Here is a 21249-nt window from a genome sequence, read left to right as displayed (position 1 = left end):
TGGGAAGTACAAAGACTCCTGTAGGACTGTGCTGGCCTGAGGGCTAGCCTGCCTGGAGAGCTGATAGGAGCCCCTTCTGTTCCATCCCCGGCGCCAGCGCCAACACGCCCCACTCCACAAATACTCTTAATCTGCGCAAGACTGGATTAGTTCCTCTGTCACCGATAGCTCCCTGTTCTGCACAAATCAAAATGCCCCCAAGACGTACCTTTAAGTTGGGCAGAGGTCACTGGGGCAGACAGGGGGGAAACGAGCACTCCAAATGTGTGTAAGTTATCTGAGCGCTGCAGAATAGCGTCTTACACCTTTAGCAGATCTGCCTGGCTGATACTCGCCTCGGCGGAGGATGATTAAAGATCCACAGTGATGACACCGACTTTCAGATCAATATTTGATGGCCAGTCCTGCGGGTGTTATTTCAGGGGGAGAAGAGTGTTTAAATCGGTGACTACACCCCCCCCCCCCCCCCCCCCCCCCCCCCCCGCCCCCTGAGTCTAGCCAGTGTCTGACTTTGAGAACAGCAGAAATCTTGGCTACAATAAGGGTGTATTCCAATAGATTTAGGTGGTTTCATTTGTATTGCTTCAAAATCTGTAGTGCAATAAACGTCAAACCTGCACAAAAACAACGAGACAAAGAAAAGGGCAGCAAATTATAAATAAAAATATCACAGACGCCTTCCACGCCAAGTCAGTCAACTCCTGCTCCCACAATGTTCCGCCCTTCCTCCCCCCCATCTCTCACATGAGAGGGCCAGCCCAGCGGGCAGTCAGGCCCCTCATCTGAGCAGACAAAATGACTATTTAAAAATAACAGTGATTGCATAAATTGAATTAAAGCGTTTTGGTCACGGTGGAGGTGGTGCGAGGGGTGGCGTGGGGCCACAGCAGACAGCCTGGATGGTGGCAGGCAGCAGATGACGGGCTCTGGCCTCCATGCCACCGCGTTAATTGGCCTCGGCACATTAATAAAAACTGAAAAGTGTCTTCCACCAGCGCCACAGGATGAAGAGACACAGGCAGAATGGAGGGTGGGGGGGGGGTGGGAGAAGCAGAGGAGGCGTCCTTTGAAGATATGGTGTGGGGGGTGGTTGGAGTGCAGTGCTAATTGTGTTCAATTAATTGGCTGATTGGCAATGACAGGATCTGGGCATTGACAAGGCGGGCACAGATGAGGACGATTAGTGGGCACTGGAACAAGCTGTCACTCCTCACAACATGTTATCCATCCTGCGCCTGCATGCTTCACCAGGCTGCATCAAAGATGGCTGAGCTACGCAAAACTGGAGCAGAGTTCATATTTATCTTTGGATTCTCCATAGAATTCTCACCCTGTTTGTGGAGTTTTATCAAATCAAATCATGTCCAGCAGACTTTAGCTTATGCTAGTCTTAATGTTCCAGAATTCAGAGCTGTCTGAGCTAAAGGAACCCCCAAAACACACACACACACACACACACACACACACACACACACACACACACACACACACACACACACAGTATAAGCTATAAACTCAGCCCTAACCACAGGTTAATATGCCGTCTATTGGACTGCAATTGGAGAACGTGTGGGGAGCGCTTCTCTATTCTCTGCTAGTGATATGCTTGAGTAACTATGGGATGGATTCAGCCACTGAGAACAAGAGAGGCCCCTTCACACACACACACATGCACACACACACACGCACACACACAGACAGACAGAGAGCAAAAACCACTCTCCTGGAATCAGAAAATTTGCCGTTTAATTTAGAAGAGGCGTTGGTGCAATGTGCAGCGAGTTAAAGTGTGTGTGTCTATGTATGTGTGTGTTTGTGGGGGCAGTTCCAGGAGGAAAGCGAGGACGATCGAGAGTGAAGGAGAAAGAGGAAAAGAGGAGGAGCAAAAAGTGGAGGGCGAGGAGGAGGAGAGAAGAGCAGGAGCTGTTTGCAGAAAACAGCAGGGGCCAGGTCTCAGGAAAAATGTCAGGTCAAATTGTTCTTGACAGTGTTAATATCTGCACCTCATAGCCATAATTACATGTAAATAAATAGTGAAATAGCTCTCAGCTGGAGACTGAGAGGGGAGAGCTGCTGCATAAGACAACCAGCTGAGGACCCCGACCACCTCCCACACTCACATCTTATTATCCAGAGGAAGACAGGAAGGAGAGCCACAGACAAGCTCAAATCACCCAGTCTTTGCTTTGCTTTATATAAACGTACAGAAGCTTGGAAAACTGTAGATCAAATTCATAAAGGGGGCCAGAAGCATGACCTGACAGCAAACGAGAGAGGGGGGGGGGTTGGATGGGAAAATGCGGGTGTGAGAGAGAGTCAGAGAGAGTATTAATCACAGCAATGCACCTGTCAGAGAGGTATCTGGAACTAAAAAGGACCATATGCAGCCAAACAACATCCCAAGACCTCCAGCTAGCAGGACAGGTTCACAACCGACTGGCCTTCCTTCATCCCCTGGCTGTCCCATCACCTCTGCAGCCCCTGACCCAAAGAGGTGGAGTGTCCTTCATATTATTATTATTATTATTATTATTATTTTTATTATTATTATTATTTTTATTATTATTATTATTGCACTGCCTCCAACTAGTGGGGTTGTGGGGAGCATGTGTATGTCTGTGTGTAATAGGTATTTTAGATAGGATCGATGTCTGTGCCTGTGCTTTAATAAAGGCAGTATCATTCTCCACCTTATAGGCATTTCAGCTGCGTGGGACACACAGCGTGTGAATCAGTCCCAGTCATTTTCCTCCTTAAATCCCCATCTTCCAGGATTTACTGAAATTCATATTGGCTGCCTCTGCAAGATAAATGTAAATCACATTCCCTTATATTTACTATTTATCAGGATGCAGCAGCTCACTTTCAGCAGGAAATATCTCTCACCCGCACACAAACACCCTTGCATTTAAATAGCATTTTTATTGTCCGCCATAGCCTTTCATCTGGGCGTAGGGAGAAGAGCTGCCTCTCCAGGGGAGAGAGTTGGAGCAAGAGAGGAAGGTGGGGAAAGAGAGAGGGAGAGCAAAGCGCTATTGGCAAGGCATCATGGGATGACAAAAAGCCAAATAGAGGGAAGGAATGTTGGTAGGTGAAAAATAGATTATGAATACATAAAGCTGAGACCAAAAATATTTTGGAATGAAAAGGAGGGTGGCTTCATTTGAGCGCTCCGCAGACGGAAAGATTGATGGAGCAACAAATGGCTCAGGTGCCCCAACAGCCAATCAGCTGCCAGAGTTTCTGAGTGACTTGCAAATGGAGCCTCCAAAAGCTGAAGCCTGGACCGCATGAGGGCCCCCGATAAATCCTCCGGTTCTGTATTAGTCACGTGATGACCTCAGCCCATGGGTGCAAAGACAAACCCGGATAGAGAGAGTGTGCAAAGGTGCATTTCTGGTGTCGTTGAATTCTTCCTCAGAGTTCAGCAGTGTTAAAAATACAGCAAAGTCTAATAATCTGAGGAAAAACAGTATAGCCAGTGGATACGATTTACAATCCCTGGATTTTCTTGGCAGCTGCCAACAGCAGGTCTGCTTTTTTTTTTTTTTTGAAAGCCTCTTACATCTTTTTTTATACTTGCCAAATTGAAACAGTATTTGTTTTAATGGGAGTTCTAATTAACCAGTATGTATTCCCCCTCTTGCTCTGCGAGTGGTTGAGCGATGAATGCAGGCTATGTGCTCATCCCCTTTGATTTGTTGTCAGTGGAGCCTGCCAGCTGACACAGTGCCCGGCGAGAGGCTTAATGCCCAACTTTTAATAATGTGGGGGACTACACGAATCTCCCCCTCTCATTGGTATTCAGGTGCAGAATGTCTTGTTAGAAGTCAGAGAGGGAGGCGGAATGAAGCCAGAGCTCCAGATTGTTACGTACATTCCCCCCCCTCCACCCTCCACTTTTTTTTTTGGCAACGGCTGAGCTCGGTTCTTAAAAATAATTCATCCAGTTTTTAAAAGAAGCGTCTGCACTAGCTAATGGAAGAGCAGTAGCACAGTTTGGAGTCTCCCCTGGCTTATCTCTGTCAGACAGTTGTGGGGAGTCGCTGGTGAGCATGGTGTCAGCGTGCGTGGTACGGTGCAGCGCAGCGCGGGCAGGCAGGCCTGGGGACACAGATCAAAGGGAGGCAGGGGTGAGAGCCGCTCTGCCTCTGATCCTGTGTACGTGTGTGTGCGCACGCGCGTGCACGTGTGCTTCTGCGGATGTGTAGGCCCCGGCCCACTCACACAGCCCAAAGGCCCTCATATACACACATACACGCGCGCACGCACACACACACACACACACACGCACACACTCACATCCTTGTCATTCCAAAACACACAACACTTATATAAAACTGCAAAACAGAAAAAAAAAGTTCCCCACAAAACTTTGCAAACTTCCTTTTTCCGTAACAGCGAGATCTCTGACCACCACGAGTTCCCCCCCTTCACAGTTGGTGTATCCCGCCCTCCAATCATGCAGGAAAACATTATTCTACTGCGCATGCAGTCCAAGAGAAACACTTATTTCCACCTGGTGTCATTATTTCTGGAAATTTATCTGAGCGGTGAAATCCAATCTCAGCCCTGGCCTCAGCGCTCCGCTCAGTACAGTTGTTTTCTTTCCTCTCCCAGCAGGTGTCCCTGTCATGCAATAATGAGGAATTCCGTCCAAACGTCGCCCCACAAAGGCAATGCCCATAAACGCCGCTTCAAAGAGCCCGAAAGAAGTATCTAAGAGGCTCTTTAGCGTTTCTGATTACAAGGTTAGTTGGAGCTGCGACTGTGTCAGCTGTAAAAGCACCACCTCCTCAGTGAGAGGAGAGCTAAGCTAATACCATTTTCAGATTCCATTTTAAACATCACGAAGGCCTCTTAAAGGTTTGTGTTGAATTAAATGGGAAAAAACAAACATCAAGCAGGTTAAATATTCAGCTAAAGGAAGAGGAAAAACCCGTCCTTGCTGTTCCATCTTCATGAAACCTGCTGAGCCCTCAAAATGAAACAAAACCATCAACAAAACCTCACACTCTTCCCCTGGCCGTGCCTGGCCTCGCTCCCACTACCCCAGTCTATGCTGCCTCCTTCCGCCAGCCAAACACGTTGTATATCCCACAATGACAGCGAACAGTTTGCGCGCGCACGGCTTTTCCACCGCCCGTAATGGGAAAATGTGGGCTGTCGGGATAGGTTATGAGATTGCGATGGACGCGGGCTCCTGTTGGGACCGCGGAACGCTGCAGGATTCCATTACAGACTCGGCACCTCGTCTCTGCAGCCCATTTATTGGGAATCAGAGAATTTTTGTCAATCTTTGCAGCAACAGCTACGGCCATCAGTCGCATGCCCTTGAAGAAATAGCTCGCACATACCAACGCAAAAGCATATCTTGGGCAAACAGATGCCGTCTGCGACACGCAATTTGAGATTCTTATTTCCATCTCTGTAGAGAACCTGTTTGTGTTGCTGTTGTGTTTCCATCACAGGAAGGAGAAACAGGCTGCAAAGCTATGAATGCCGATTGATAATTTTTCGATTTGCAGTCCGAGGCAAAAACAAACAGGGCCTGACCTGGATGAGGTGCATTTTATGTGACATGTTTGTGGGTTTTAGTGACATGAGTGTGTGGTAGTGGGGGTTTTTTGCGGGGTGGGTGTTGTGTCAGTCCAGCTCGACCCAGCAGGCAGCAGTGCCACAGCGCGAACTCTGATTCTGCTGTCAGTGGGAACATTTGTGTCCGTGCTGGGAAAGTGATGGGAATGCCACACAGCATTCTGCATGCACTCAGTACATTTCAATTCAATGCAGCGTGACACATCAAAACAGCCACGCCGCTTTTCCCCGGCGTCCCAATGAAAAGAAAACAGCTATACCACTATTTATATTAAAAGTTTATGTCAATAAAAAAAATATATATATATGAAAGGCATCTTTGACAAAACCCTCTTGATGAGGTAGATGAAAGGTGAAAATCCACCTCTGTACTGTTGCCCAAAGGCTCCTGTGTTAATCCTCCCTATGACAGGAAGTGTTTAATATCCGAACACATTCTTGACTGTGTGTGAAAGGAGGCAGTGAAAGCCACAGCGACCCCCCCCCCCCCCCCTGCATTAGAGAGAGCCATTAATGAAAAAAAAAATCACCTCCATGTTCCTGGTGTTTTTCTGCAGGTTTTGCAGCGAGAGCATTAGCAGTTAAAGCCCCTGTGCCACGATTAACAATCAAACACGCTGTGAGCCTCCGTGTTATCCTCCGTCGCTCCAGCAGGAGAGAAAATCTCTTTTTTGTCACAAAATCCTTAATTCTTTCTTCTCCAAAGAAAGAGGGTAATACCAAGAATGTTTCCAATCTGCTTTGAGAAATATTTGAGGAAGAAGGAGAAGAAGAAGAAAAAAAAACTCCCAATAAAACACGTGTGAACGACGGGGTAATTGTGGACAAATGCAGCATTGAAATTCATTTTCAACTCTTTACACACCATTTCAATCTTATTTTCTGCCTGTTAACCACATCTTGTTGGTGAGGGTGGGCAAGAGTGGCCAGTATTGATGGATAATTGTATATAATTCACTCCGCACACACGATTTGCATCAATACAAATCATTTTTCCTTCGCGGCTTCTTACGGCTCAACCCTAACCACAAAGTCCCATTTGAACGCTCATTAATGGAGGTGTCCAAAGAGGTTAACATGTGAAATCCACACGTAGGACTGCGTATATAACATTGTTTCACTGACATTGTGCAGAACCAAAGACATATTTGGCTTTCCAGAGACTAAAACCACAATTAGGAAAGCTAACATTCTGCTGTGACATGAGGGCTCAAACGTGGACAAAGGGACATGAAAACACACATTAGGAGAAGCTCCGACGCTGGGAATCAGAACCAAGCTGTATCGAGGTGAGAGAAATCACAATTAGCACTCCAGTCTTTGAGCTGCAGACAATTATGTGGAGAAGATTACGGGCCTACATTTATAAGCTTTAGCTAATTATTTCATCAGAATGTGTTCTCGCTGCTCTGCGCAGGATTTAGGCGTCCCAGGAAAGTCAAAGACGCTGTTTGGAGCAGCTCGAGTACTTGTGGTGCTATCAAGATGAATTTTAATTTGTTGATGTTAATCCAATTGTTTTACAAATGTAGCAATTTGGAGTAGCTAAAATAAATCCAGGGCTTTGGAAGGCGAACAAAAAAGCCCACACTGGCGGTTATTTTGCTGAACATGCTGTTTCTGAATTTTAATTTCCAATCAAATACAATTACGGTGTTTGGAGCGGTGCGGGGAGGTGGAGGAGGGGCGGCTGGAGAGCACGGGTACAGGACTGAGCTGCGCTCGCACAGGCACGCGGAGGTTGCTTGGACTGACCTGCGGGGAGAGCCCGTTACCAACAGCGTTCATGTGGTTGCCGGACGCCGAGGGGCTCATGAAGGTGTCGGAGTAGCTGGAGAAGCTATGGCGATTGGACGACAGGCCGTACGCGGCACCGCTGTCGGCGCTCAGACCTCCCTGGTGCATGGAGGATGGCGGCAGGGGCTGGGGCCGGTGTAACGTGCTGCCCTCTGACGCCAAGAAGGAGACAAACGGTGGACAGGTAAGAGAAAGCTGAAGCTGAAAAATAAACGCTGGCCCTGGTTTCAGCTCCATGGGTCACACATCCTATATTAAGGGTCTCTCTTAATGAAATCAAAGACAGCTTACGTCTATTTCCCCAACAACCATATGATTGTAAATATAATTGCCAGCAGCGTGACACTTAGATAAGCACATGGTTTATATATGATTCTTAATGCTATTAAAACTAGCACAAAGGCTGACGCAACAAAAAATAGAACTTAATATGATTTTGACCTAAATTACATTAAAATCAGAGTTCACAGTGAACCTCATTCACCCCCCTCACCCCTTTCATTTTGGTCTTACCCTGTGATAGTGTGGTGCTGGGATAGCCGGTATCTGGTAGCTGGTATGTGGGTAAAGTTGCCATCCCTGTAGGTGGGAATCCCCCAGGTAACAGGTGGTTAAAAGCTGCCAGCTGATTGGCTCCGGCCTGTTTGCGCCACCGAGCGCGCCTGTTGCTGAACCACACCTGTAAAAGGAACAACAATTTAGGTAAAAAGTGTTGAATCCCACTTCTCCCTTTCTTAAAAAAAAGTAAGAGTTCTCTTTTTTGAGTGTCGTGCTCAGGCAAGGTTTTTAAATCTCTATATGATGTGTTTGTTGGCACAAAAAAAGAAGAAGAAGAAGAGGAAGAAGAAGAAAGTCTCTGTTTCCCCAAGCCTGTAATGGGAAACAGAGGGCGCAGAGAAAATACAAACAGGCTGCTGCAAAATGTAAAATGGAACAGGACGGACAGCATATAAATGCTTAAATATCAGCAGTAAAAGCCTGAAAAAATTATAAGAATGTGTTCCAGGTGTACCTGTGCACGCATTTGGTCTTGTTTTTCATTTATTAAACTCTCTGGGTGTTACATGGTTAGTTTTGGGCTGCAGCAGACACTCAGGCTTCTGCCACCTGTACATAATGGGCCAGTTAGGTGGAGCGCTGGGAGCGGAGTGTCAGCGGTCCCCGTGGGAGCTGCCACTGAGGCCCTGCGGTCCATCCCTGTTGTGCTTAAGGGTCTGAAGCTGTGAACTGTGTAAACAGGCTGCCCTAAGCCCTCTTTAGTGGGAAGAAGTCATTTAAAGGTCAGACATGGGCCACTAACCTCCATACCAAGCAACTCAAGTATGATTGTGGTGCTGTTGGTGGCTTTGTGAAGGGCCAGACATGCAGACCCACACCTCTGTCCTGCTATTAATGTGGTTTTTGGGAGGTTTTTGAAGGGGGGGAAAATCCATTTTAGGAGAAAAAAAAAGTCTAACATTTAATCCAAAGCTAAAAATGGACAAATACTCGCAAAATGAGCAGCGCTGAATGCCCCAAAGAAAGTAGGGGGACAAAATAGGGTCTTTTTATGAACCACAGAAGATTTACACATTTAAAAAAAGGCTTCAACTCCAACAAAACATGAATTTAATCAGGCCCTTTTGAAAAGAGGCAGCAACCTGTTCCATTTAACCAAGACAAGGCCCGGGTTTCACTGTGTGCTAAGGGTTGAAGGACATTGATCTATTCCTCGCACAGGCAATTCATCAGAGTTTAATACACTGTCAGCGCAGTTCATCTACTGTTGTGTTTCAAATGGCCCGGGCTATTGTGAGTGCACATGAAAGAGGGGGACAAAAGCCCCTCCATACGCCACAGAGAACAGTGGACACAAAGAGGGGGCGTCCCTTTTAAACAGGTCTTAAAGACGGACACTTTCAAGGGGACTTACACAGAGCCATACTCGCTGCCTTTTTGGGGTCTGCCTCTTTTTCTACACACACAAACATACATATAAACTTGAAGAGGCCTAAAAGGGATCTCTGCCGATCAGAGATCTTAATTTGAAAGTGGTTCTTTTCCTCCTACTTCCTGGCATGTGTGTGTGTGTGTGTGTGTGTTCTTGGTATATAAGTTCTTGGTGCTCAGAGGAGATCAAGGTGCAACAGGCAATGCCTGCAACAATGATGCAACTGGAAAACCAACATGAAATCTTTATCTCGGGGCCGATCACGCCTAAAGGAACTGTCTGAATCCCTCGATAGTCTGTTCCAAAACAAATGTAGCTCTGGTGAAATTTATGCTATTGGGATGTAGTGGAGCGTGGTCCAGGGCCTGAACTAAGCTCCTACTGCGCCAGACAAACAGCTGCCTGATGCAGGGGAGGGGGCACCTTGTGAGAGAGGGGGAGGGCACACCCCTTTTCTTCCACACACTCCTCTTCACCCCCACCCCGCGGTGCCACTTCACCTCTGACCTCATCCACTCACTCCACCCCTCTTTTATGTCGGCTTTAACTTCCTTCCCCCGTGGTCATCCAAGCTTTGGAAGAAGGTTTTGCATCACAGCAGAGACAAAACTCCCCGAAAATGGATTCAAGTTGTTGTTTTCAGCATTTAGCCTCTATTCAGAGCAGCAGATTCACTTCCTTCTCTCACTCTGAATGTGAGTGCTTGTTGTCAGTCCTCATAATGTTGACAAAAATAGATTATTGAATGTGACGTGACCAAGCTAAAATAATTTGTACTGTCGTGACTATTATGGTACATACTGCTTTCAGATTATGAAGCTGTCTCTATGAAAAAATCCTGCATTTATTGGAAATATTTTGGTTACTTTGTGTTCTATTTATCAAATACTGATATAAAGGTTTTATACTGACAACACAGAAACATAACATTTAAAAGATGCTTGCTATCAATGGATGAGTGTTTTTTCTTTTAAATTGTTTTTTGTTTTAATACATAAATGACATTTTATGCTATACCTTTTTTGTTTATATGTTACTATTTTTTTTTTTCATTTAATGTTTTATGGAATTTTCCTGCATAACTTACTAAGATCTATAATCATAATCAATACTTATGTACAGGAAAACACTGCATTGTTATAATTTACAGTAATGGATCTGTATTTTACATCTTCCAACAAATGAAATATGAATATAATTAAGACTGAAGTTGCCCAAGAGGCTGGGGTCCAGCTTGTCAGCACAGGACAATACAGAAGACACGAGCAACGCTGAGGGACTTTGTCCAACAATCATCAGGCCTCAGCCGGCTGGGATAAACCTGCACCAGTACCCGTATGCTATCGCACCCTTGCATACATTATAAGCGCACTGTTCCACAGCCTGAAGCTGAGGATTTGAAGCTGCGCTCTGGAACCTGATCACAAAGTCACCTTGGACCACAGATTCTCCTCTGCTCCCCACAATCCGGTTTAATTCTCTGCAGTACAGAGGGCTGCGGCGCTCCTTCATGTCTCCCAGTCTCTACCTACAAGTGCACCTCTCCATTCATGTGCACGTTTCTGTTTCGTTTTCACGGACTAAAAGGTTCCCCTGGACGCTCTCGGATTGGCCGCGTCTTCTGAAAGTTTAGGGGAGCAGCGAGGACGGAGGAGCTGTGACCCGTCAGATAGGAGCCAAACGGAGCCCTGCAGACAGGAGGGTGGAGGCTGCTGCGGACCTGAGGGAAGCCCGGTTGCAAACCTCAAACCTTGGTGAACCTGCAGAAGGCAACAGCTGCAGCACTCACAGTTCAGTCCCCAGCCCCAGTTTGTTGCCATGCATTAATCTGCCGTATCAGCTCGGTGGGATCAAGCGATGTTCCTCATTTCCTTATCGAAGATCAGGGATAATACACTGAACCATCATCAATGTGACACCGCTCTGCAGTATATTTGTCCCTCAAATCGGATCACTCACATTCCCCCGTTCAAACCATCCTCCATGAATCATATTGACAAAGACCAGCAGTGAATACGTGACGTCTTTCAGGAGCCAATTTGCAACATTCGGTAGATGAATAGCGAGAGCTGAGATAATGACAAAACAAAATGTGCTGCTGACTTCATATCCACGGCAACACAGATGGGTGATGCAACCAGACTCAACATACAAATCCCCGTCTGTCTCCTACCACGCAATGCCCCCACTCCCTCCTTCCCTCCCCTCTCTCTGATTCCCTCCCTGCTTGCCTTCCAGACTGGCACTATGCTAATTAAAGTAGCTAGGAGTGTGAATGTGAGAGGAGAGTGGGATTAGCTTGATAAGTATCAGGAGTACAGAAGCACTGTACCAAAGTCATTTAAATTCTAATAATAAGAAACTGTTAGAACATTCTCACTGATGCATTGCAACAATTTCTCCCCGACAATCTACACAAATCCTATTTATTCCTTTATGATACATAAACCCATACTGGCGGGAATACAGTTGCCTGTTGGGTTTGGTCGTCACCACTCGGCTCCATTGTAAATTTCGCTCTTGCTGCTACGATAATGTAACAATCAGAAACTGAGCTTTCCCTCCTGCTACCGCTAGGATTATTCTCTCCTATCGTGTGTGGAAAACTAGTTTGTAACCAGTTTGCCTGCACTGGTCTCTGACACAATGCCAGTAGCCATACTGGTTTTTCTTTTTTACCAGGGCTCATCCCTCGCCTTAACGATCCAGCGCAAGCCACAGTTTAGGGAAGAAACCTTTTGACCAAATTGATTTGCACGCTTCATGAAAAGCAGTACTTATACCTTATTAGATTCCACTAAGTACAATAGCCACATGCAGAAAGTTTATTGGTCATGAAAGAGGATCTATACGACAGACTTGGTGAAGCGAGCCAGAGGCGCCACGCTGAGATGACGAGCCTCGGCCCAGACGCAGAATTCCCCCCTCTTAAAAAAAAACAAAACCTCAGTCTAAATAGATCAGAATGCTTCTGCTTTATGGGGACTATCTGCAACAAACCCACCTGGTCCGCGTTGCAGAGGCGGCGGTCAAAAATCTCACGCTCCTCTAGAGGAATGGCTGTGCTGCCTGCTCCTGTTAAAACTGCGGGGTTATCAGATGGAAAGTGGCAGCGCAGTCTGAAGGTAGACTTGGCAGGACCCCTCCCACAGAGACAGCCTGGAACTAATTGGTGAGAGATACGGATCATATCCCTCAATTTGTCAGCTGGGGTAATAAAACCATTGCAGGCATCATGGCGGTGAAGCGACGCTGGTAGCTCTGCTGAAAAGGGCTGCGGGGCTGATAAAGATGGATGGTGAAAAGGTCCTAAAATGGCAGTCGAGGACACACGGGGGGGATATTCAGACCTGTTTATGAGTTTAGGCTGTGAGTCAGCGCTAAGCCAAACACCCGTCACCTGTGCAAGAATCCAGCGATGTAATTTACACAGTGCAGCTTTGGGCAGCCATATTTAAATCTCACGGGTACACTTCAACGTCAGGTTTACTGACAAACGGATAACAGCGAGACGCAACGGCGGGCGCAAATTCAAGCTAAAATATGACTCTGTGGGAATAGCCGCAGCCCCTCTGCCTGCGGATGAGTTTTAAGGTGCGAACACTGGTTAGCCTGTGAGCAACATCTGGAAGACATGTCAGCGCAGCTGTGCAGATACGTTGCTCCCAGGCCAAAGGGTCTCCTCTCTCCAGCCCTGCGATGGGGCGTTTGGGCACCTCGGTGAAAACCCAGCTGCTGGACATTTCCAGACAGCATCCACGCCCATTTAGAGAGACGCTATCAGACAGATATGCATCTTTTTATATTCCTCGAATATAAAATTAACTTAACTTATAATTAACTTTGTTGTTTACATGCCCGACAAACGGCACTCCGAATTCTGCATGAATTTATTTTGGCCACCAGTGCGCCTTTTCTTCAAAACCCCTCAAAGAAAATTAAGTTTGAGTTGACCTTTTCAGACTTTCAAAGCCTTTTAAAAAATTAGATTACGAAGAAAACAGCATTAGCAAATTATAGCCATGACTCGCATTCTGCGGGTTTCCACATGACATCATTTAAGTCTATTATCTAACGGCAAACACACAGCAGCCATTCTTTTTTTATTCCTTCTCGCGCTTTAATGTTTAGATATTTCTGTCAGGCTCCATGAATACCCAGCCACTAATTAAAGAATGGATTTTGTTCTCAAACCTGAGGTGTTACTACCCCACATGCTCACTTTCATTCCAACTAGGCTGATGAATTTATACATGCCATTTACTTTATCGCAAGCTTTAAAAATGAATCCTGTGCCTCGTATATATATTTGTACCACATAAGTAATTGGAATTCTACAGGAGAATATATTTTAATTTGTTGTTTACTTCTCAACGGAGAACACCGCACAGGCCTTTAGCTGTGGTTGCTGCCAGACATTATTTTTATTGGTGTTCCATCCTCTCCGTGGAATGAGGCATTCAAACCTTAGTCTCGCAGCGCTTCCTTACAGGTCGTGGAGTTCCAAGATGGACAAAGACATGTGTGGAACCCGTTACCCCCGCTGCATGTTTATGGTGTGAGGAACAGTTAGCATGCAGCGAGGAGTTTGCAGGCTTCAGAGGGAGTGTGAAATGGTAATGGTAATGGTAAGAGGAGAGGGGTGCCCCAGTCCCCCCCCCTCCTAGCGGCTGATTGATTAATGTTGTTGTCGGGGCAGAGGGTCCCAGGAGAGGATGAGGAACCCCGTGTGATATGTGGAGGGTTTTACAAGCAGCGGCAAGCTTGAAAGTGATGGGAAGAGATCCTGGCCAAAGGCCGAAATGACAAATCCATCAGGAATGCATTCCTTTTCGCTCTCTCTTCTCCTCCCCCCTTCATTCTCCCTGTTGGAGGAACAGCTGTTGCTATAACTCTACTGTACACGGCTCCCTTCACTCACATGCAACATCTGAGCGACCGCCCAGTCAGGCAGGTTTGTGTGCCTGAGGTGTGAACACGGAAATGTCAAAACATGTCTGATGGTAAAGCTGCGGCTGGATGTTCTCTCTGGCGCATCATATTTATATTACTGCACGTTTAGAGGGAGAGCCTTCAACTCTGGCTTTTTTTGTACTCTCAGAGGTTTCATTGTGGTAAAACTAGTACAAATCTTGCATTATCTCAAATCTGCTTTATTTATAATTAAATAAGGCTTTGCTCATGGCTCTGTGGTTTTGTGGCAGTGATAGGACTGTAGTTGCTCATATTGTTGTGATCTTTGATCAATATCAGGATTTCTAATGAAGGTTGCAGGAAAAATAAATAGAAGTAAGGCAAATTCTGACATGTTTGACCCAAATCTGTTTTCCGTTCCAATTATCATGGTCTTATTTGGACTAAAGTAGGATATTAAGGACCAGCGTGCAGCCACGCCGGCTTCCTGTCTAACCTGCACTCTGGCCTCCGTGAGCTTCGTCCTCTGAGCCAGCTCCTCTCTGGTGTAGATGTCTGGGTAATGTGTCCTCTCAAAAGCTTTCTCCAGCTCCTCCAGCTGCTCGGCTGTGAAGGTGGTGCGACTGCGTCTCTGTTTCCTCTTGAGAGGCAGGTCTGGCTCCGAGTCCACGTCCGACCCGTCATCAATGCGGTTACCTGAGGTGGAAAAAAAGCACAGTTGGACGTCATGGCGATGACTAACTGTCTTTGGGTCCATTTGAGGCAACCCTAAACCAACTGAGATCCATTCTTCGGATCCACATTTAGAACTGATGAAGCGAGAGCCTCTGCTGTGTGAATATACAATTGGAGCAATATTATCTGTAACTGCAGATGTTTATTTGATAGAGTTGAGTCTCTGACAACTGGTTCTGCCTCTGTGTGGGCCTGAACGGGTGTGAAAACACGGTAGTTGGTGGGTAGAGGGGTTAATCTGAGCTCCTCACCCTGCTTCTCCAGCTTTTTGGCCCAGGGCGCACTGCTCAACACAGCCAAAGAGTATAAAATAGAACACAATGTCAGAGCGAAACCATTCAGCTCAATGTGTTTCCATCTGCTGTCATTAAATGAATTAGAACATATTTTACATTACTTTTTAGGCATTCAACTAAGCTGAGTTTTTGCTCGAGGAACATAAATGCAAGCACAAAGCTCCACAATCCGGGCCGACAGGGAAATTTTTGACAGCAAATACGCATTACCATTGCACATTACCATTATAACTGAATTTAGAAAATTGCATCATTTTCACCACCTCTGCACGTCTATTCAGACTACATGGCCCTTTTCATTCCATGTCATAAAATTTATATTTTCATAATTTCCTCATTGAGACATTGACAAGGCAGCGTGATGTGCCAGGCTTGCTCGGGGCCTTGTTGGATTGCATCACGGCTCAGTCCAGAAAGAGTGGGAGAGGGAAAATAAAGGCAGACATTGAAGACGAGGGTGTATGAAGAGATTTCCGCTTGTGACAGAGGCCCTTCGCAATTCAGCTCGAATGCAAACTCTATCACGTACCTGAACGTCTCTCCAGAGCGAGTCCCTGCCGCCTAACTCGTCGTTTTACGGCCGAGATCTGCGTTTAAAGCTCACTCCAGTCGAACATTTCGACATAAGTGGACAAAAGATTACTCAGAGCGAGCCTCCAAATAACAACTGTGAGAACAAAAGAGCAACAGAGCTGGCAGAGTCTCAAGGCCAGCTCCAGAGTTTAATTAAACAAGGAATTATGGGATTATATGGAGACTATCATTACAGGCCACTCTGCGAGTCTTCTCCGAACATTTTCTGTCCCCCTGAGCTCATGCGCAACGATTCTTGCCGGATTACATGTGGCCGCAGGACATGAGGCCGCATTCATTAAATCAATTCTTCAGTTTTATCCTTTTTAATAAAGATTGATTCTTGAAGTACGGACTCACTCCGCAGCAGAACACCCTTGAACACACAAAGTTGAATATGTACATACACCACATATCCCTGTGTTGGTTTTCATGAGGATGCGTGTCTCTATTTGCCCGTTAACTTGCCATGACGACACTTGAGACCGGCCTGACGGTCTGCAGATCACGTTCCAAAGTCACCCCCGAATCTTACGGGGAGACACTGGGGCCAGACAGAAGACATACTCGAAGGGGGCTCTGAGGAAGACACCAACGTTATCCTCTCCTTACATCTTCTTTGACTCCCCTTTGTTTCAAGCGCTTCTACCGATTTCACTTCGCACCGAAACTGCTGCAGCACTCATGTCACATTTTGCATGCTATCAGGCTAATGACTGATAAACCTTAGCAGACAATAGCTGGCAGCGCTGCTCCCCATTAAGCTCCACACAGCTAATGCATCTGCTTTTGTACATGAACCAGGAGCGTAAGGTCAAGAGGCCTCCTGTCTGTCACGAGTGAGAGAAAATGGAAACGCATGGGGCCAAATGGGACTGCAGTTGGAGTGCGCACATGGACGCCCCTCGTGCCGATGGGAGACTCCGGCGAGAAGACGACATGTTTCAGAGTTTGCAATTACAGCCCAACTGAACAAAATCCCTGCAGGCGTGTTGGGGTCAATTCCTTATCGGCCCATTCGGCACAAAAAGGTACATTCTGATTAGGTGTTTGTATAATGCTGCTCCGGTAATGCCTTTCACAGGTTTGTGGGATATTGATAAACCTCTCACACCCTTTCTCATTACTTATCGTCCAATTAGAATCTAATTATGTTGCATCCACTGGGCACGATTAGCACCCTCTCCTCCGGGGACCACTTGGGGCTTTTTTTCTTGATATTGATTTACAATTGTGCCCATTATAAACAGGAATTAATCAGGTTCAGGCATTAGAATGTGTGGGTGAGCAGTTGTTTGAGATTAGCAAAGATAATGAGTAAATTCTACAAAAGATACCGGAAAATAAACTCTCATAAACAAGGTGGAGGCAAATAATATGTTTTCTAAAGTCATGGTTAATATGTTTTCTAAAGTCTAAAGTCAAGAAACATTATTATCTTGAAATAGTGAACGATCAATTTCATTAAACTTTAGCCAGAAGTTTACAATTTTTTTTACATATTTACAGTAAATTGACTTATTTGTTTTGAACCCTCCTCTAATTTCACCCTGGTGTCTCTTTGCTTTCATGTAATTAGGACCAGGCCAGATGAAACCCAGCATTTTTTAAAGGACTGCTGCTTTAATACTTTTAGGGTCACTGTGAGGTTTAACGCCTGTTCGCTCTCTTCATTCTCCACCACTGACCCCACAGACAAACCCCTCAGACTGCAGGCACATGGAATCCTCATCATCACCCTGTTTCCCCTCAAAAACCCCTCCCTGCGTGCTCCTCCATCCCCAAACTCACTCCCGTCCTCCACCTTCACCCCCGAGACGTTGAAGTAGATTCTGTCTGCTCAAAGGCGACTCACCAAGTGATCTAGCTGTATGCTTATGTATTGATGGATCACAATAAGCGCAGAAAAATCTGAAAAATGCTTCTCTGATGTGCACATGCGTCTCTCAGGAGGTCCCGCGTTTTAAAAACCCCCCAAAAAAACAGTGAATCAAGACAATGACGGGAGACTGCAACAAAACAAACCAAGGAAAAGAAGAACGGACAAAAAAGAGCACATATTTCTTCAACCTGCAGAGCTTTGAAGACATGGATCTACCGTTTCATTGCATCCGGGCCCGCATGTGTTAGACGCTTCAGCGCACCTGATATGCTCATCCCACATCACCCCGGGGCTCGAACTTACAACCTCTGGACACTGAGGTTAAGTCATGAGCTGACAGAACTACCTGCAGAGCGGGAAACCAGCTGGCTTCACACGACAACCCGGAGCATCGGAAAGGCTGCGTGCAAAGACAGCAAAACAAGGTTGTGGTAGAAACCGGAGATTCATTCTGAAAATAAAACCTGAATCTGTAATGAGGGGGATCTCGTCTGTGTAGATCTCATCTCACCGGTGAGCTGCATCAACCCGCTCACTCAGGCCTCCCGTCAAACCTCGCCGCCCGAATATCAGCCATACCTTTTGCAAACTATCCAAGACATTGGGACAAAAACAGACGGGGCTTTGGCAGTGCAGCATTAGCTCATAATGGCTCATTTTGAAAAGCATATTAGTTCCAGCATAATTACAATCAGGCCTCGCGCTCTGTGTTTTGCAGGCATTCACAGGACCAGCCTCTGAGCACCGAGTCACACCAGTTGACTGTGACTGACAGCAGATTTGCTTTAAAAATTTTTTTTTTTTCCTCCCTCTTCTTGTTTTCCCACAGGACAAAAATAACATAGCATCTTTTCTCCCTATTTATGGTGACTTGTTTATTTTGTGCCTGCCTTTTGTCGTAGTTGATGCTGCAATTATACTTTTTGTCAGTCGGAGGGGGAGAATATCAAAAGGCCTAATTATGCAAACAGGCCTGTGATAAGAAGCATGTGCCTGAGATCAGATCTGCTATCTCTGACATGCATCTGTCTCTGCGCTGTCTTTGGGGCTCCAGGCCTGCATATAAAAAGCCTTGTCTTGTCCTCGGGACTGCATACGATTCAGCCACCAACACTGGAGCGGAGAGATGTTTGGAGGGCGGTGGGGTGTGTGTGCGCGCGTGCGTGTGTGTCTGTGTATGTGTGTGTGCAGCAACATCAAATAACTAACAACTTCCCAATTTGCATTTTTCTGAGAATGGTGCAGCATCTCTGCTTAATGCACTTGCCTGTTCATCCCACAGGGGCTGCTGAGTTAAAGGAGGCATGTGATTCAAGGCATTTACTGAAGGATGTATCAAAGATAGGAACCTTATGTGAATACAAGATACATGACAGCGATAACCAGAGTGGTTTAGAGACGTAATAATCTTTTCCTGTAGGTATCCTGCCGCCTGTGCAAAACCAAAACTCAAACTCCGCAAAAGTACTTATAAAGAACGCGGCGCGTGTACTCAACAATGGAGTTAGCGCCTTTATTTATTATTTCTGCCAGTTTGGGAGGAGGCCAAGATGTATCATCGATTTCCTCTGGTTGTCAGTGACCTTCTCGGGGTGATGATTTGACATTTAGCCGAAATTGAATCTGGGTGAGTTGTGTAAGTATACATAAGACTAATAAAAGTCATCTGCCTATTGGGAATAACATCACTCTTAGCTCACCTTTATGGACAGATGTCATTGAATTCAGCTCTGTTTCATGCCTATCAGGTAAAATTTCAAGTAAAAGTCAAAATGAGCTCTATGCTGTACAAAAGTTAAAGTAAAAATGTATCTTCTATCTAATGCTTCACAGCAAGATGTTAAAAAGGACTAGAGCTTCTCCCTTCACTAAAATCGGCCCGCTCGTTCCACAGATTTTGGGGTCTTTAACTTTGATGATTTTCAGGAAAAATACCGAAATTTTTCTTCGCTTGTCTCTCGGACAGGATCGCATTCTTTAGAAGAGGAGCTGGGGGCTTGCAGGAAAGGAGAAAAAGGCAAGGGAGGAATAAAGATGGGAGGCTCTCTAATCTTTGGCTCTCACAACAAACAATTAGCCCCCTTTTCTCTGTTTGAGGTGGGGAGAATGGGGAGTTGGGGCTGCGGGAGAAGAGAAGAGGAGACAGAGCAGCGAGAGCGATGCTCTTTTATGGCTCCTGTCATATGGTTGAAGGCGCGGCGCGTCCATGACTGCGCACGCTCACCTTCAACAACAGGGCGTCCACTGGGCCTCCCGGCCTTTTCAGCCCAGAGAGACGAGCTCCTCGGGGGGCCATTAGAGCATGAATAGGGGCCTGACAGCCCTGTGCAGCTCTGCAGGGCATCCATAAACGCTGACATATTGACTCCCTATGCCTCTGCGCTGCCTCGCTGAGAAAGCGTTTAGAGGTTGAGGGGTGGGATTCTTCTCCTTTAATGTGCTCCTGACAAAAACTACAATATTAGCGGCAAAGTGGATGTTTTTGTGCTCTGACATGAAATAAATGCCACTTCTACAGCTTCGTCCGGGCTTTTGGATTTTCACACCTTTTTAGCATTTGTGCATATTTTGAAATTTGAAAACTTTAAAGGATGCAAAAAAAAAAGGGGATTCTTTGCCAGCATGTGCGAACGCTCACTGCGCCATGGAGACGGAGCTTTGCAGGTTTTTGCTCCCGTGGAGCAGATAGTCGACGCCTGAGCCCGGGTCTTTGCTAATTGAGGTCACAACGAAAGTAATGAAATCAACAGAGAACATAAAAAAAGTTAAGAGGAAAAGAGGGGCCCGTCGGGGTGGGGGCAATGACACCCGTTCACCCGGCGAAAAGCTCTGGAAAAAAAACCTTTGCAGGAAATCCAAAAGTAATGTCTCAGGGCTATGAGCCAAGGTCTCCTGGAGGAACAAATCATTTTCCCAACAAAGCCAAAGAGAGATTACTGAGCACAGTATAGGAATGCACAGCGGACAGTTTTTAGTGCCCAAGGGAAGTTTTCTAATTTTCTGGACAGGACTAGGCAGCGGAAAAGTTGGTGCGATGTCGAGGACACGTGGAACCGAAGAAACATAACCAAAAATCATCAACAATTTTAAAAAATCTATAGAAATCTCCTTACCATAAACCCAAAAAGGGAGGAATGTAGCAGGGTTTTTTTTAGCACCTTTTCGGTACATCATGAAATCAATTCACCCTTACTTTGGACAAAACACACAAAAAATATATCACTCCAAGCATCGCTGCTGCGTTCCTTTACCTTCCCCGTTATAATGAAGGAATGTTCAGCTTTGTTACGAGCGTACTGAAAGTGTTACAGCGCTTGGCATTCATTTGTGAGATGCCTCCATATTGAGGGGTTGTAATGTGGCACAGTAGCAAAGCTTTTTATACAGAGACTCCATATTCCCCAAGGAGAGAATGACTGACGATGCAGAAATAAGCCCATTAGTTGAAAATAGGGGACAACATTTGAAGTTGTTATTTGGACGGAAAGAACGCACCCCACCCCACTGTTTGGACAAGCACTTAC

At 46.0% G+C, this 21249-nt stretch overlaps 1 protein-coding gene across 2 annotated transcripts in view; it reads right to left on the bottom strand.

Annotated features, from left to right (window-relative positions):
• pax7a (paired box 7a) overlaps positions 1–21249 on the bottom strand; it is a 39629-nt gene that overhangs the window by 7390 nt on the left and 10990 nt on the right. For both annotated transcript variants that reach the window (XM_029827122.1, XM_029827121.1), the window contains exons 5-7: positions 14736–14935; positions 7909–8074; positions 7354–7547 (exon numbers count right to left, since the gene is read on the bottom strand). In XM_029827122.1, the coding sequence (XP_029682982.1) occupies positions 7354–7547; positions 7909–8074; positions 14736–14935 (560 nt within the window). The remainder of the gene's footprint in view (positions 1–7353; positions 7548–7908; positions 8075–14735; positions 14936–21249) is intronic.

The sequence above is a fragment of the Takifugu rubripes genome, chromosome 19 (assembly GCF_901000725.2).
Source record: "Takifugu rubripes chromosome 19, fTakRub1.2, whole genome shotgun sequence".
Classification (NCBI taxonomy): domain Eukaryota; kingdom Metazoa; phylum Chordata; class Actinopteri; order Tetraodontiformes; family Tetraodontidae; genus Takifugu; species Takifugu rubripes.
The sequence above is the reverse complement of the archived record's forward strand: the minus strand, read 5'-3'. Positions and strand labels throughout refer to the sequence as shown.